Source organism: Schistocerca cancellata, chromosome 2 (assembly GCF_023864275.1).
Source record: "Schistocerca cancellata isolate TAMUIC-IGC-003103 chromosome 2, iqSchCanc2.1, whole genome shotgun sequence".
In the NCBI taxonomy this organism is placed as follows: domain Eukaryota; kingdom Metazoa; phylum Arthropoda; class Insecta; order Orthoptera; family Acrididae; genus Schistocerca; species Schistocerca cancellata.
This window is the reverse complement of record NC_064627.1, coordinates 606,220,227-606,234,252: the sequence shown is the minus strand read 5'-3', so window position 1 is coordinate 606,234,252 and position 14,026 is coordinate 606,220,227. Positions and strand designations below refer to the sequence as shown.

Sequence of the window (14,026 nt, the reverse complement as noted above, 5' to 3'; positions counted from 1 at the left end):
AGCGACGCACGGATGCACGCCAAGACCGTAGGATCCTACGCAGTGCCGTAGGAGACCGCACCGCCACTTCCCAGCAAATTAGGGACACTGTTGCTCCTGGGGTATCGGCGAGGACCATTCGCAACCGTCTCCATGAAGCTGGGCTACGGTCCCGCACACCGTTAGGCCGTCTTCCGCTCACGCCCCAACATCGTGCAGCCCGCCTCCAGTGGTGTCGCGACAGGCGTGAATGGAGGGACGAATGGAGACGTGTCGTCTTCAGCGATGAGAGTCGCTTCTGCCTTGGTGCCAATGATGGTCGTATGCGTGTTTGGCGCCGTGCAGGTGAGCGCCACAATCAGGACTGCATACGACCGAGGCACACAGGGCCAACACCCGGCATCATGGTGTGGGGAGCGATCTCCTACACTGGCCGTACACCACTGATGATCGTCGAGGGGACACTGAATAGTGCACGGTACATCCAAACCGTCATCGAACCCATCGTTCTACCATTCCTAGACCGGCAAGGGAACTTGCTGTTCCAACAGGACAATGCACGTCCGCATGTATCCCGTGCCACCCAACGTGCTCTAGAAGGTGTATGTCAACTACCCTGGCCAGCAAGATCTCCGGATCTGTCCCCCATTGAGCATGTTTGGGACTGGATGAAGCGTCGTCTCACGCGGTCTGCACGTCCAGCACGAACGCTGGTCCAACTGAGGCGCCAGGTGGAAATGGCATGGCAAGCCGTTCCACAGGACTACATCCAGCATCTCTACGATCGTCTCCATGGGAGAATAGCAGCCTGCATTGCTGCGAAAGGTGGATATACACTGTACTAGTGCCGACATTGTGCATGCTCTGTTGCCTGTGTCTATGTGCCTGTGGTTCTGTCAGTGTGATCATGTGATGTATCTGACCCCAGGAATGTGTCAATAAAGTTTCCCCTTCCTGGGACAATGAATTCACGGTGTTCTTATTTCAATTTCCAGGAGTGTATATGCTTCCGTATGAGCTCTAGTTTCTCGTACCTTATCTTCGTGGTCCTTCCGGCAATGTATGTTGTCGGAAGTAAAATAGATTGGCAGTCAGCTTCAAACGCTGGGTTTCTAAATTTTCTCAACAGTGTTTCCCTAAAAGAGTGTCGCCTTCCCTCCAGTGATTCCCATTTGAGTTCCTGAAGCATCTCCGTAATACTTACGTGTTGTTAGAATCTACCGGTAACGAATCTAGCAGTCCGCCTCTGAATTGCTTCGATGTCTTCCTCCTATCCGATCTAGTAGGTATCCCAAACACTCAATCAGTACTTAAGAATAGGTCGCACCAGTGTCCTATACGCGGTACCCTTTACAGGTGAACCACTCTTTCCTAATAAACCGAAGTCGAGCATTCGTCTTCGCTACCACGGTCCTCACATGCGCATTGCATTTCATATCGCTTTGCAGAGTTACGGCGATATATTTAAACGATTTGACTGTGCCAAGCAAGACACTACTAATACTGTATTCGAACATTATAGGTTTGTTCTTCCTATACATCGGTATTAACGTACATTTTTCCACATTTAGAGCTAGCTGCCATTCATCACACCAACTAGAAATTTTGTCTAAGTCGTCTTGTATCTTCCTACAGTCACGTAACTCCGACACCTTACTGTACACAACAGAATCATAAGCAAACAACCGCAGATTGCTGCCCATCCTGTCCTCCAAATCATTTACGTGTATAGAGAACAACAGTCGTCCTCTCACACTTGCCTGGGGCACTCCTGACGATGCACTTGTCTCTGAAAAACACTCACTGTCGATGACAGCATGTGGGTTCTATTACTCAAGAGCCGCTCACATATTTCTGAACTCCATATGCTCGTAGCTTCGTTAACAGCCTGCAATGGGGCGCCGTGTCAAATGCTTTCCGAAAATCTAGAAGTATGGAATGTGCTTGTTGCTCTTCATCCATTGTTCGCAGTATATGTTACGAGAAAAGGGCAACCTGAGTTCCACACGAGTGATGCTTCTAAAACCATGCTGATTCGTGCACATCATCTTCTCAGCCTCAAGAAAGTTTATTATACTTGAATTGAGGATCAAGGATTCTGTAGCAAATCGACGTTAGGGATATTGGTTTATAATGTTGCGGGTCCATATTTTTACCCTTCTTACATACTGGAGTCACCTGTGCCTTCTTCCAGTCACGTGAGACTTCGTGCTGGGAGAGAGATTCACGGTAAATACAGGCTAGGAATTCCATCTGGACCTGGTGACTTATTTGCTTTCAGATCTTTCATTTGTTTCTCTACACCAGGGATGCTGATTACTGTGAGATTCATACGAGAGTCTGACCAATGGTCAAATGAAGGTTTGTTTGTGCGATTCTTCTGTGTGAACGATTTGTTGAACATGAAATTTGAAACTTTGGCTTTCGTTTTGCTATTTGTACTGCCATACCAGACTGGTCAGCAAGGGACTGAATGGACACCTTCGACCCGCTTAGCGATTTTACATAGGACCAGAATTTTCTCGAGTTCTCTGCCACATCTTTTGCTGAGGTGTGACGGTGGTAGTCGTTGTATGTTTCACGCATAGATCTTTTCACAGACGCACGAATCTCTACTAACCTCTGCGTGTTGTCATTTGTGCGTTTCCTTTTGAATCGAGAGTGCTGCAGTCTCTGCTTCCTCAGCTATTCTATCGCTTGAGCCTTGTCCCGCAGTTACGCAGGTTCGGCCATCGTTAATCGGATTTGGCATGTTAATGTGTAAGGGGTGGCCGGATGCCCTTCCTGCCGCCACCCCGTACCCCCTGGGACGGAATTAGTGTACCCCAACTGTCTGCATCGAGTGTAATCCATGGAATAGTGCGAAAGTGTTCAGACGTCTGCGAGCCCTCAGCATCATCCGAATTTCATTATTAAACCACGGTGTGTCTTTTCCATCCTTCATCCAGCTACTAGGCACATAAGTCTCCAAACCACGATTTACAATCTGCTTAAATTTGCCCGTAATTCCTGTACATCCACGTTACTGGCACTGAGTGATGTCAATTCACTGTCTAAGTGAGATGCTAACAACTGCTTATCTGCTCTGTCTAGCAAACAGGGATAAGATCCGGCTCATTTGTAGTTACAATGTCTACGATATTTCCATTGCGTACGGGCTGCCGTGCAAGCTGCTCAAGACAGTTTTCAGAAAACGTGCGCAAAAGCATTTCGCATGACTGTTTATCTGTACCCCCAGCAGTAAATACACAGATATCCCAGTCTATACTCAGTAATACTGCATTCCGTCGGTACTTTCCAACGGGATAACGCTTGTCCACATACCGCTATTGTAACCCAATATGCTGTACAGAATATCGGCATGTTGTTTCGGCCTGCTCGATCACCACATCTGTCTCCAGTCGAGCACATTTGGCACATCATAGGACAATAACATCCACAACCAACACGTTGTCCCTGCACTGACCGACCAAGTGCAATAGGCATGGAACTCTATCCCAGAAACTGACATACGGCACTTGTTCGAGACAATGCATGCACGTCTACATGCTTGAATTCAACACTGTAGTGGTTATACTGCTTATTAATGAACCAGCATTTCACTTTTGCAGTAATTCATCTCGCGCATACATTAACTTGTGATCTTGCAATATTAATCACTTGAGTACGTTACCTAACAAATGTATTTCCAAAATTTCATTGATCTACATTAATTATTTTTTGGTTTTGCGAGTTTTTTCCGTCAGTGTAGTAATCAACAGGATGTCTAACGCTAATCTCCCAAAGTGAAATATGGAAAAGAAATTCAAGTTCAAGGAGAAAAAATAAAAGCGTTGAGGTTTGCCGATGACAGGGTCATTGTGTCAGAGACGGTAAAGTGCCGGGAAGGTCAGTTGAACGGAATGGGCAGTCTTATAAGATGAATATGAAAGAAAATAAAACAAGGTATTAAATCAGGCTATGCTGAAAGAATTGGAGTGGGATCTGATAGTAGATAGTAGATGATTTTTGCTACTTGCTTAGAGAAATAACACGATGACTCAGTAAAGATGATATGAAAAGCAAATTCGCGATGTCAAGAAAAGCGTTCCTGATAAAAGAGAAATGTGTTAACATTGATTGTAATAAATATTTCAGTGTTACAAAATATCTGTGAAGGCATTTGCCTGGTGTATAGACTTGAATGGAAGTCAAACGCTGACGATAAACTGTTCAGGCAAGAAGAGAATAACAGCTTTTCAAATGCAGTGCTGCGGAAGAATGCAGAGCATTGAATGGACAGATAGGATAACCAATGAGGAGGCAGTGAATCGAACTGGAGGTAAGGGAAAGTGAAGAGAGCTGTATCAAACCTCTCTTCAGACTGAAGACCAGCAACGATCTGGAAGAGGATTAGCGTTGATGGTTTCTTTTAACCCGTTCTTTACCAGAGACGGAGCTCTCACTCAGTAGCAGACAAACGGCAGTGAAGCGAATCGCAGCTGTATTCTCCTCACGTGATTCTGGAAACCGACAGGAAACTGAGGAAAAATGTAATCGGTATAGCTGGACGGAGATTAACACTGTTCTTCTACCGTCCTGTGCCTTAATCACTGTTCTGCACTGCACTTTCAACCAGCCTTGCTTATTCTTGACATGATCTATGGAAACCTTAGCAAACTTACGTCAACGCTGAACGCCACAACTCATGAATACAAGTCAAGGATTTTTTTCGCTACGTTATCTCATTGGGTTTAACACGACATGGATGTAATTAAAATACAGGATTTATTTGACACAAAACGTAGGTGTTGGCGGATAAGAAGAAAGAAAGTTCTGCTCACCTGAGACCTTTGATGTGGATGCAAAATTAAATGCTGAAAGTGGTCAACAGACACAGATAATGTTTTGCAAATCGAAACTGGTGTCTGTAAGATTAGTATGAGCTTTTGGTTGCACTTTTTGCCCTCAGACTACAGTCTGTAACGAACCCCTGAAAGAATAATAATGTAGTGGCCCCGACCGAGTCAACAAGCAGGACAATATTGTTGAGGTAGTTGGCCCTATAGCGCAACGCACATTGCACTAGTTTGTGAGATGGGGAGGTGAGCCATGCGGTAGATTAACGACAGTGGGCTAGCACAGGCCAGCCAGAGTTTGGTTTTTAGGCGGCTTCCCATGCTCATTGAGGAAATTTCTGGGCTGGACTCAACAGTCTGCCTTAGAAATACGATACGAAAACAGTTACAATACGATATCAAACAGAACAAGACTACGATTCACAGCCAGAGGGCGCACACGACTTCCTTACATTGCGTAGTTTAACGACTGTTGCGTCAGGAGGTGCATCCGGCCACGAAATTAAATAATATAGTAAAATATACCAGATTCTGCAAAAGCGGATCCTGCACTAGAAGGAAAAACGTTAGTGAGAGGAGGAAGAAGAAGAAGAAGTGTTCGAGATTCAGCGCTTCATTCTGTTGCAAATATACAGGGTGAGTCTCCTAACGTTACCGCTGGATATATTTTGTAAGCCACATCAAATACTGACGAATCGATTCCACAGACCGAACGTGAGGAGAGGGGCTAGTGTAATTGGTTAATACAAACAATAAAAAAATGCACGGAAGTATGTTTTTTAACACAAACCTACGTTTTTTTAAATGGAACTCCGTTAGTTTTGTTAGCACATCCGAACATATAAACAAATACGCAATCAGTGCCGTTTGTTGCATTGTAAAATGTTAATTACATCCGGAGATATTGTAACCTAAAGTTGACGCTTGAGTACCACTCCTCCGCTGTTCGATCGTGTGTATCGGAGAGCACCGAATTACGTAGGGATTCAAAGGGAACGGTGATGGACCTTAGGTACAGAAGAGACTGGAACAGCACATTACGTCCACATGCTAACACCTTTCTATTGGTATTTTTCACTGACGCACATGTACATTACCATGAGGGGTGAGGTACACGTACACACGTGGTTTCCGTTTTCAATTGCGGAGTGGAATAGTGTGTGTCCCGACATGTCAGGCCAATAGATGCTCAATGTGGTGGCCATCATTTGCTGCATACAACTGCAATCTCTGGCGTAATGAACGTCGTACACGCCGCAGTACATCTGGTGTAATGTCGCCGCAGGCTGCCACAATACGTTGTTTCATATCCTCTGGGGTTGTAGGCACATCAGGGTACAAATTCTCCTTTAACGTACCCCACAGAAAGAAGTCCAGAGGTGTAAGATCAGGAGAACGGGCTGGCCAATTTATACGTCCTCCAAGTCCTATGAAACGCCCGTCGAACGTGTACCTCACCCCTCATGGTAATGTACATGTGCGTCAGTGAAAAAGACCAATAAAAAGGTGATAGCATGTGGACGTAATGTGTTGTTCCAGTCTCTTCTGTACCTAAGGTCCATCACCGTTCCGTTTGGACCCCTACGTAATTCGGTGCTCTCCGATACACACGATCGAACAGCGGAGGAGTGGTACTCAAGCGTCAACTTTAGGTTACAATATCTCCGGATGTAATTAACATTTTACAATGCAACAAACGGCACTGACTACGTATTTGTTTATATGTTCAGATGTGCTAACAAAACTAACGGGGTTCCATTTAAAAAAACGAAGGTTTGTGTTAAAAAACGTACTTCCGTGCATTTTTTTATGGTTTGTATTAACCAATTACACTAGCCCCTCAACTCACGTTCGGTCTGTGGAATCGATTCGTCAGTATTTGACGTGGTTTACGAAATATATCCAGCGGTAATGTTAAGTGACTCACCCTGTATATCAGGCTTCGTTTCCAAAGGAACGAATTCCATGTACTCTAGCAACAAATTTTGCATTTGCAATTACCAATTTACACTGACGAAAAAAAATCCGAACACCAATATATTGTTAATGTACGGTTAGCGAAATTTCGGGAATACATTTGTCCAGGTAATATATTTAAGTGCAAGTTCATAGGTTAATGTAAGCGTTGAGATAAGGCATTGCAAATGTGAAATGCTGCTGTGTTAACAACCGGTACAACCGCCAGAATGTTCAATGCTAACGTGTGTGCATTGTGTCGTGCATGCACCAGGCGTCAGTTTGTGGACTGGAGTTCCATGCCTCTTGCACTTGGTCGGTCAATACAGGGACGGTTAACGCTGGTTGTGGATGACGACGGAGCTGTCGTCCGATAACGTCCCATACGCGCTCGACTGGAGACATATCTGGTGACGAGCAGGCGAAAGCAACATTTAGACATTCTGTAGAGCATATTGTGTTACAACAATGGAATGTGGGCGAGCATTATCCCGCTGGTAAACACCCTTTGGAATACTGTTCATGAACGACAGAGCAGCAGGTCGAATCACCAGACTGACGTACAGATTAGCAGCCAGGGTGCTTGGGATAACCAAGAGTGTGCTCGTGCTGTCGTACGAAATCGCACCCCAGACCGTAGCTCTAGTTGTAGGTACATTGTGTCTAGGCTGCAGACAAGTTGGTTGCCGGCACTCACTTTGCCTCCTTCTAACCAACACACGGCCATCACTGGCACTGAGGCACCAGATTTCATCAGAAAACAACAAAAGACCTTCACTCTCTGCTTCCAATGAGCTCTCGCTTGATACCAACGAAGCCGCAAATGGCGGTGGTTTGGGGTCGGTAGAATGCATGATACACGGCGTCTGGCTCAGAACTGTCCTTGAAGTAACCGATATGTAACAGTCCGTCGTGTCAATGTGGTACCAACTGCTGTTCAGATTGCTGCTGAAGACGCGGTACGATGCGCCACAGCCATACACTGAACGGTCTTCCCTCTCAGTATTGTCACGTGGCTGTCCGAACCCAGGTCTTCTAGCGACCATACATTCTCGTAACCATCGCTGCCAGCAGTCATCTACAGCGGCTACGGTCCTATCAAGTCTTACTGCAGTGACGTGAAAGGAACATCCAGCTTCTCGTAGCCCCATTACACGATCTCATTCAAACTCAGTGAGCTGTTGACAATGGCGACTTCGTCACCTTAAAGACATTCTTGACCAATGTCAACTCGCCGTGTCCATTGTCAGAGGTAACTAACGGTCACGATCATTACTGCGTATATTCAAAGCAAACCTGATTCGTATCCTCACGGTGGCGCTACCACAGCCACTTACGCGACTCATGTGAAATTTGAGTGGATGTTATCTTTCAAACGTGGAAACACGCCTACTAACCTCTACCAACTCTGTCTTGCTGTTGGGATTTTTTCCCGCCAGTGTATATGACGTTTGTTTGCAACAGAAATGACGCTAAACATTACTGTCCTCAACAATGTAAGTATTGTATCTTAACCAAGTGTGAAAGTTATGAATGTAATCAGTGAACAGCATCTTTTCCTGCTAAGAGGTACTACAGATAAAGATGGTGACAGGAATACCAACCTTTCTTGTGTACTGTGAGCCACTATCGCGTGTACGGATTACACAACTACTAATTACACAACTTCTAATTACACAACTACTGCAGTCGGGCTGCACTCAACAGCAAAAAGAAAATTCTCGGCTTCATAGTAATAAACCGTGTCAGCTCTGTCGTTCCTACACAAGGCGGAAACAGGAAAGAGAAACACTTTCTGCTAGTGTATGCAAGACACGTGGAAACGTTTTTTTTATGAGACATACTTCGTTTACGAAACGTTCCTTACACTCTGCACTGCCCTTAAAGTGCTCTGCGGACTGACCATTCTTGACATCAAAGCACAAAATAAGAAATGTAAGCAACAAACTTCTTCAAATTTTCTAACTCATACTATCAAAAACTAAGAACTGACATCACATTTTTTTTGTTGCAAGCATTTCTTCTTGTCCGCATTCGAGGTCCGAATGCAAATACGTTTAGTTTCAAGCAACTGTACCATAGAAACCATTGTGTTGTAATCATTGAGCATGGTTATACGAACCGTTACTTTCAGAGTGGCCCATAGTATTACCTCTTAACGGACGTCTGTTTCCTCATCAGTGTGCAGCTAATTGAAAATCGATAAAAATTGAATGCAAATAAATTACCAATTTCGAGACGCAATTACTAATGTTCGAGTAATTTGCAAATTAACCCCGGATACTATGTAATGCTGCAACATAATTACCTTTCTCATCTTGTTGTCACTTGAGACAAAAAGGAGATTCCAATCTAAGGCCTCTGAAACCGAACTTAGACGAAATCCTAAATTACCTGTCTCTTTCTGTCCTCCTTGCCCTGTCTCAGTCACAGCCTCCCGCCTAACAGAGTATAAAAGCAGTTATTTCGAGCGTGGCGAACAGCAGCTTGTACGCCACTGGTTCTGTAGATCCTCTCGCTGGAGAATGTTGTCAGCTCCCATTGGGCAAAGTATTCCCAGAACTGTTAACGCAGTTTCTTTCCATGACCGACAAGCGTTACCCTACCCTAATTAATGAGAATGATGAATATAGCACAGTCCACAGAGGATTAACATTTTGGTGCTAGTAAATCATTGGTTCAAAATCGAATGCTATAAACAAGTTGATAACAGTGATGAACGGTCTTACAGTGTAGTGTTACATTGTACTTTTATTCATGAATATGAAAAACGAAATATGGAATAGATCGCTCATGTTTCGGCGTCTTGCCTGCTTTTCCGTATAGCGGCCAGACGTCCATAACGGACTAAAGAAGGCAGGCAAGAGTACAATATAATGTCGTTCTCAGAGTTCGTATTCTAGTTCAAGGAAACGTTAATAAGCAAATAGGACTGTGAATGGGAAAAATCCAGCTGCAATAAATGACATCAAAACAGTGAAGGACACCCATGTATAAGAGCATTCAACAAACATGCTGATACTTCCTTGCACGTTAATACGGTACACCGGAACGTGACTCGAACCTGGGACCCCTAGCGTTCGCGGGCAAGTAGTCTACCGTCTTAGCTCTCCAAGCGCTATTCAGGGCCCTCCCTAACAGCTTTACGTCCACCAGTACCTCTCCTTCTGTCTCCCAAACTTGAAGGAGAAGCCGGTCTGTCGGAAGTAAAGCTATGAGAGCGTGTTGCAGTCGTAGTTGGATAGCTCAACCGGTAAAACTCTTACCCGAGAGATGCAAAGGTCCGAGATTCTATTTCTGGCCAAGCACCCAGTTTTAATCTGACAGAAACTTTTAAATCGGAACACACTACGCTGCACGGTGAAAATTCTTCCTGGTGTGAGGTATAGCATATTATTGTAATACGAAGATCTTACGTAACAACGGTACGCCTAAAGTTGTCTACACCGAATTATTGTGAGTGTCATGCTTACCTGACAGCGACAGAAACACAAGTGGACATCCTCCAAATGCTGACAGCTGCAGGACTTGAGATGCAGAGGACCTCACAGCTTCACAACGCTTGTGTCGTCCATGTCAGGGTATTGTGACAATACTCTGTAAACAATAAGTGTTGGTGATATAATACACTGGCGGAAAGAAACCGCAACGCCAAAAAATAATTAATGTGGAGTAATGAAATTTCAAGAATACATTTGTCTAGGTAACATATTTAAGTGATTAATATAGCAAATTCAAAAAATTAATGTAGCGCGAGATAAGCCATTGCAAATGTGAAATGCTGCTACATTAATAATCGGTGTAATGTTGAGTGCAAGCATGCAAACTTACGTGTATTGTGTTATACAAGTGCCGGATGTCAGTTTGTGGGATTAAGTTCCATGCCTGGTGCTAGAACTGTTGATATTTTTAAAAATATTGGGAATCCGATATATCAATATTTAAATGTTATCATTATCGCCTTTCTATACATCGACAGAGAGAATCGAAATAACGATGTATCGAGAGAGGAAATATCGACGTACCGGTCAAAAAAATATTGGCTACGCATTGTAAATATACCGCCAATTTTTGAGCTATATATTTAAGTATAGACTTACTTCTAGGTGTTCTTTACATCAACAAGCTAGCACCCTGCTTATCCCGCTTAGAGCAAGAATTAAAAGGAGAACGATGCACGTTCACGCTTGGCGATAACCATTTTGCTAGCAATGGTAACCGCAGGTAAGGGGCACAATGAAAGTTGTCCGATGGGTCCGTCTTTCGGTTTCGTCACATGTTGGATTTGTCTGGAACACTTCATGTCGACTTCCTGTTTTTTTTTTCATTTCTGCAAACCTCAGCGACCTAACAGCTGTAGCGTCAAATTTGCGTGGTGAAGTTAAACTTTGCAGTTTCTGTTGGTAGCACCGAGCGCCGATTACGGCAACATTACGCCTCACACGTTTCCGCCCACCGCAAAGACCAACCTTATCATTTAGAATTTTGTTCATCAGTTTCAGCAACTGTTTTTGAAGAACGCCGATGTGAAGGAATAGCACACTAGTTGCGTTAATAACTGTTTTTTAACGCAACTGGTGTGCTATTTCTACACATCGGATATCTTGTTCTTCCATTCACACCGCCACCCCCACAGTGCAATCGGACTTCTTTGCGCCATCTATACTTAATTCACTCAGTCAAAGAGAGAGAATGAACGTGATGAAAGCTCAAAAAGTAGTAAGACACCTACAAACAGTGAAAGTAAAATTACGTTCTACTACAATTTCGAAAGAACAACTTCAAATATTTATCGAAAATTGCCAAAAAATAATATAAAAATATCGGCTCTTGATATTGCCGTTTCGATATCGATATATCGCCGAAGAAAATATCGCAGATTTATATCGATTATTCTTGCCGTACGATGCCCGGTGTTCTTGCGACCGTACATTCTCGTGACCATCGCTGTCGGCAATCATGTACAGTGGCTGCATTCCTGCCAAGTCTTTCTGCAATATCGCAGTAGGAACTTCCAGCTTATGATAGCCCTATTACACGATCTCGTTCAAACTCAGTGAGGTGCTGATAATGGCGTCTTTGTCGCCTTAAAGGCATTCTGACTAATATCAACTCACCACTTTGAAGATACATCATCTTTCAGATGCAGAAACACGCCTGCTAACTTTCGTTTATGTAGCACAAGTCCTTCTTAGTGTTGCGATCTTTTTTCTGTCAGTGTATATGAGGTAGCTGTTCAAGTGTTAAAACAATGCCAAATAAAAACAAATGGTCGCATGCAGTGATGCATCACCATCAACAGCGTCACAAATCTCACTCTACTATACCGTAGAAGGCGGGTAACTCAGCGCATGGGTGTGCAGTATGGTGATCAAGAGCTGTGACCGTCACTTCTTTCGCCACATCTCTTCGCCACGTCGGCAAATAATACTGGTGATAAACAATTCTTGCAGCGCCAGGATGTGACCGGTTACTTCTGAGGCGGACGATACATTAGTTTTAATAAGCAAATTCGGCTGCGGAGGCAGATGACGTGTACATATTGTAGCCAAGTAACTGCAATTGTACAGCAGTGGCTGAGTACTTTGAGAAATAGTTTTAAAGCGACCAACGTGCTTTTGACTGGTCTTTTATTTGCAGATGACCAGACCTTTTTAGCGGCTCGGAAGACGATCAGAAGCCGTCTATAACAAAAACCAGAAGGGGTGCACTTCCTGTGGAAGCAATATTGAGGACTAAAGTAATATATATGTAAGTATTATATAACAAGACCGCAAGTTTAGTTACTTAGGATATAATGTACATTCCCTGCGAGAGAACGGAGATTTACAATGAAACGAAGAAAGTTCATAACAACTTGTGATACTATTAAAGGAACATTAAGAGCAAAAATGCAAAACTCAACAGAGAATTACATAAGGTTACTGTAATCCCCGTATTAACGTACGGCAGCGAGAAATGGGCAATAAATGCGCCACTAGGCACTATGGATAGCACATCAGAAGTAATTATATATGGTCGAAACTGATCATTTTCAATATAAAAGACAGAAAACGTGACAATAAACTAAAACAGAACGAACATCTTGTATTGACCCATTCAGTTAAGAGGGGTGTCGACCACGAACCACTAACGACGAGGGCTGGTGTGCCGGCCAGCCTAAATATGGTTTTTAGGCGGTTTTCCTCACCTGACTACTAGCGTATTGGCTTGGCATCCATGTCCCATCTTAGTTACACGATTGTTAAACATTTAGACAGCGGTCGTACAGTTTCACATGGGATAGCACTAGATGCTGCAGCCGGGGTACACAGATTCCGTCGCGCTGGGAGACGGGGAAGGGAGCAGCGGGAATTGCAATCTATGACCACAGGAACGGTATCCAGCCACCCTCTACCAGCAATAGTGCGGAATCCGAAAATTACTATTCTGACCCCGTGAAGACACGGGATAAAGACCATGAAAAAGAAGAAGAAGAGGAAAGAAAGTAGAATTAAAGTCAAAGGACGACGGAATGAGAGAAGACCTCACTCCAGGTGGGACAATTTCCCTTGAAGAAGGAACAAGCCGATAGGACTGAACTTAATGATGATGATTATAATGAATCTTGAAAAGCGTTGAAGTAGTGAAAAACTGTAGACCTGCGGTCAACCTAATTTAAAAGAGATTGCAAAGTGTAGTTTCTACCTGCAGAAGAAGCGAATTGTAGATGTTTAAATGAGAATACATATTCACTGATCAGCAAGAAGTTATTACTGTAATGACTTTCATTTGTAAATTTGCTGGTCTGCAGTTGCGCAAATACTGTAAGAACGTTTAAATGACTCTTAAGAACATTCCAACTGTGATTTCAGTTCTTGATAATTTGAGATGTTATGGAGGCTCTTCTATTAACGTGGTTCAAGAAATTAACAATTAGAGCTGTAGTGAAACTTATAACCAAAGAGACATTGTTTACACAGAGTACTGAATTATAACTCTTCTTCGGTTTCTCATCCAGGAGCTATGCTTTTCAGTTGCGAAAACTAAACAAACGGCAAAGACAACATGAGCTCTAACAGTGCGTCGCAAGAATTCTTGCACTATCATGGATTCTTGGAATCAATATAAGTAAGACAAGAGTATATATGACCTCACCTTGTAAGAAGGATAGTTTGTCACATGCTACTCCGCCAGTGATGAAGTCGACAGACTGCTTTAATGAAATTCTCTATAATAGTCTACCTTGCGTAAATTTTTTCATGGCTGCATAA

The 14,026-nt window shown here is 43.6% G+C and overlaps 1 protein-coding gene across 1 annotated transcript in view; it reads right to left on the bottom strand.

Annotated features, from left to right (window-relative positions):
* Positions 1–10,349, bottom strand: part of LOC126157063 (nose resistant to fluoxetine protein 6-like) — a gene marked incomplete at its 5' end in the record, with an annotated part of 297,846 nt that extends 287,497 nt beyond the window's left edge. Inside the window, one exon of the mRNA XM_049916350.1 lies at positions 10,247–10,349. Within this exon, the coding sequence (XP_049772307.1) occupies positions 10,247–10,349 (103 nt within the window). The remainder of the gene's footprint in view (positions 1–10,246) is intronic.
* Positions 10,350–14,026: the final 3,677 nt, after the last annotated feature.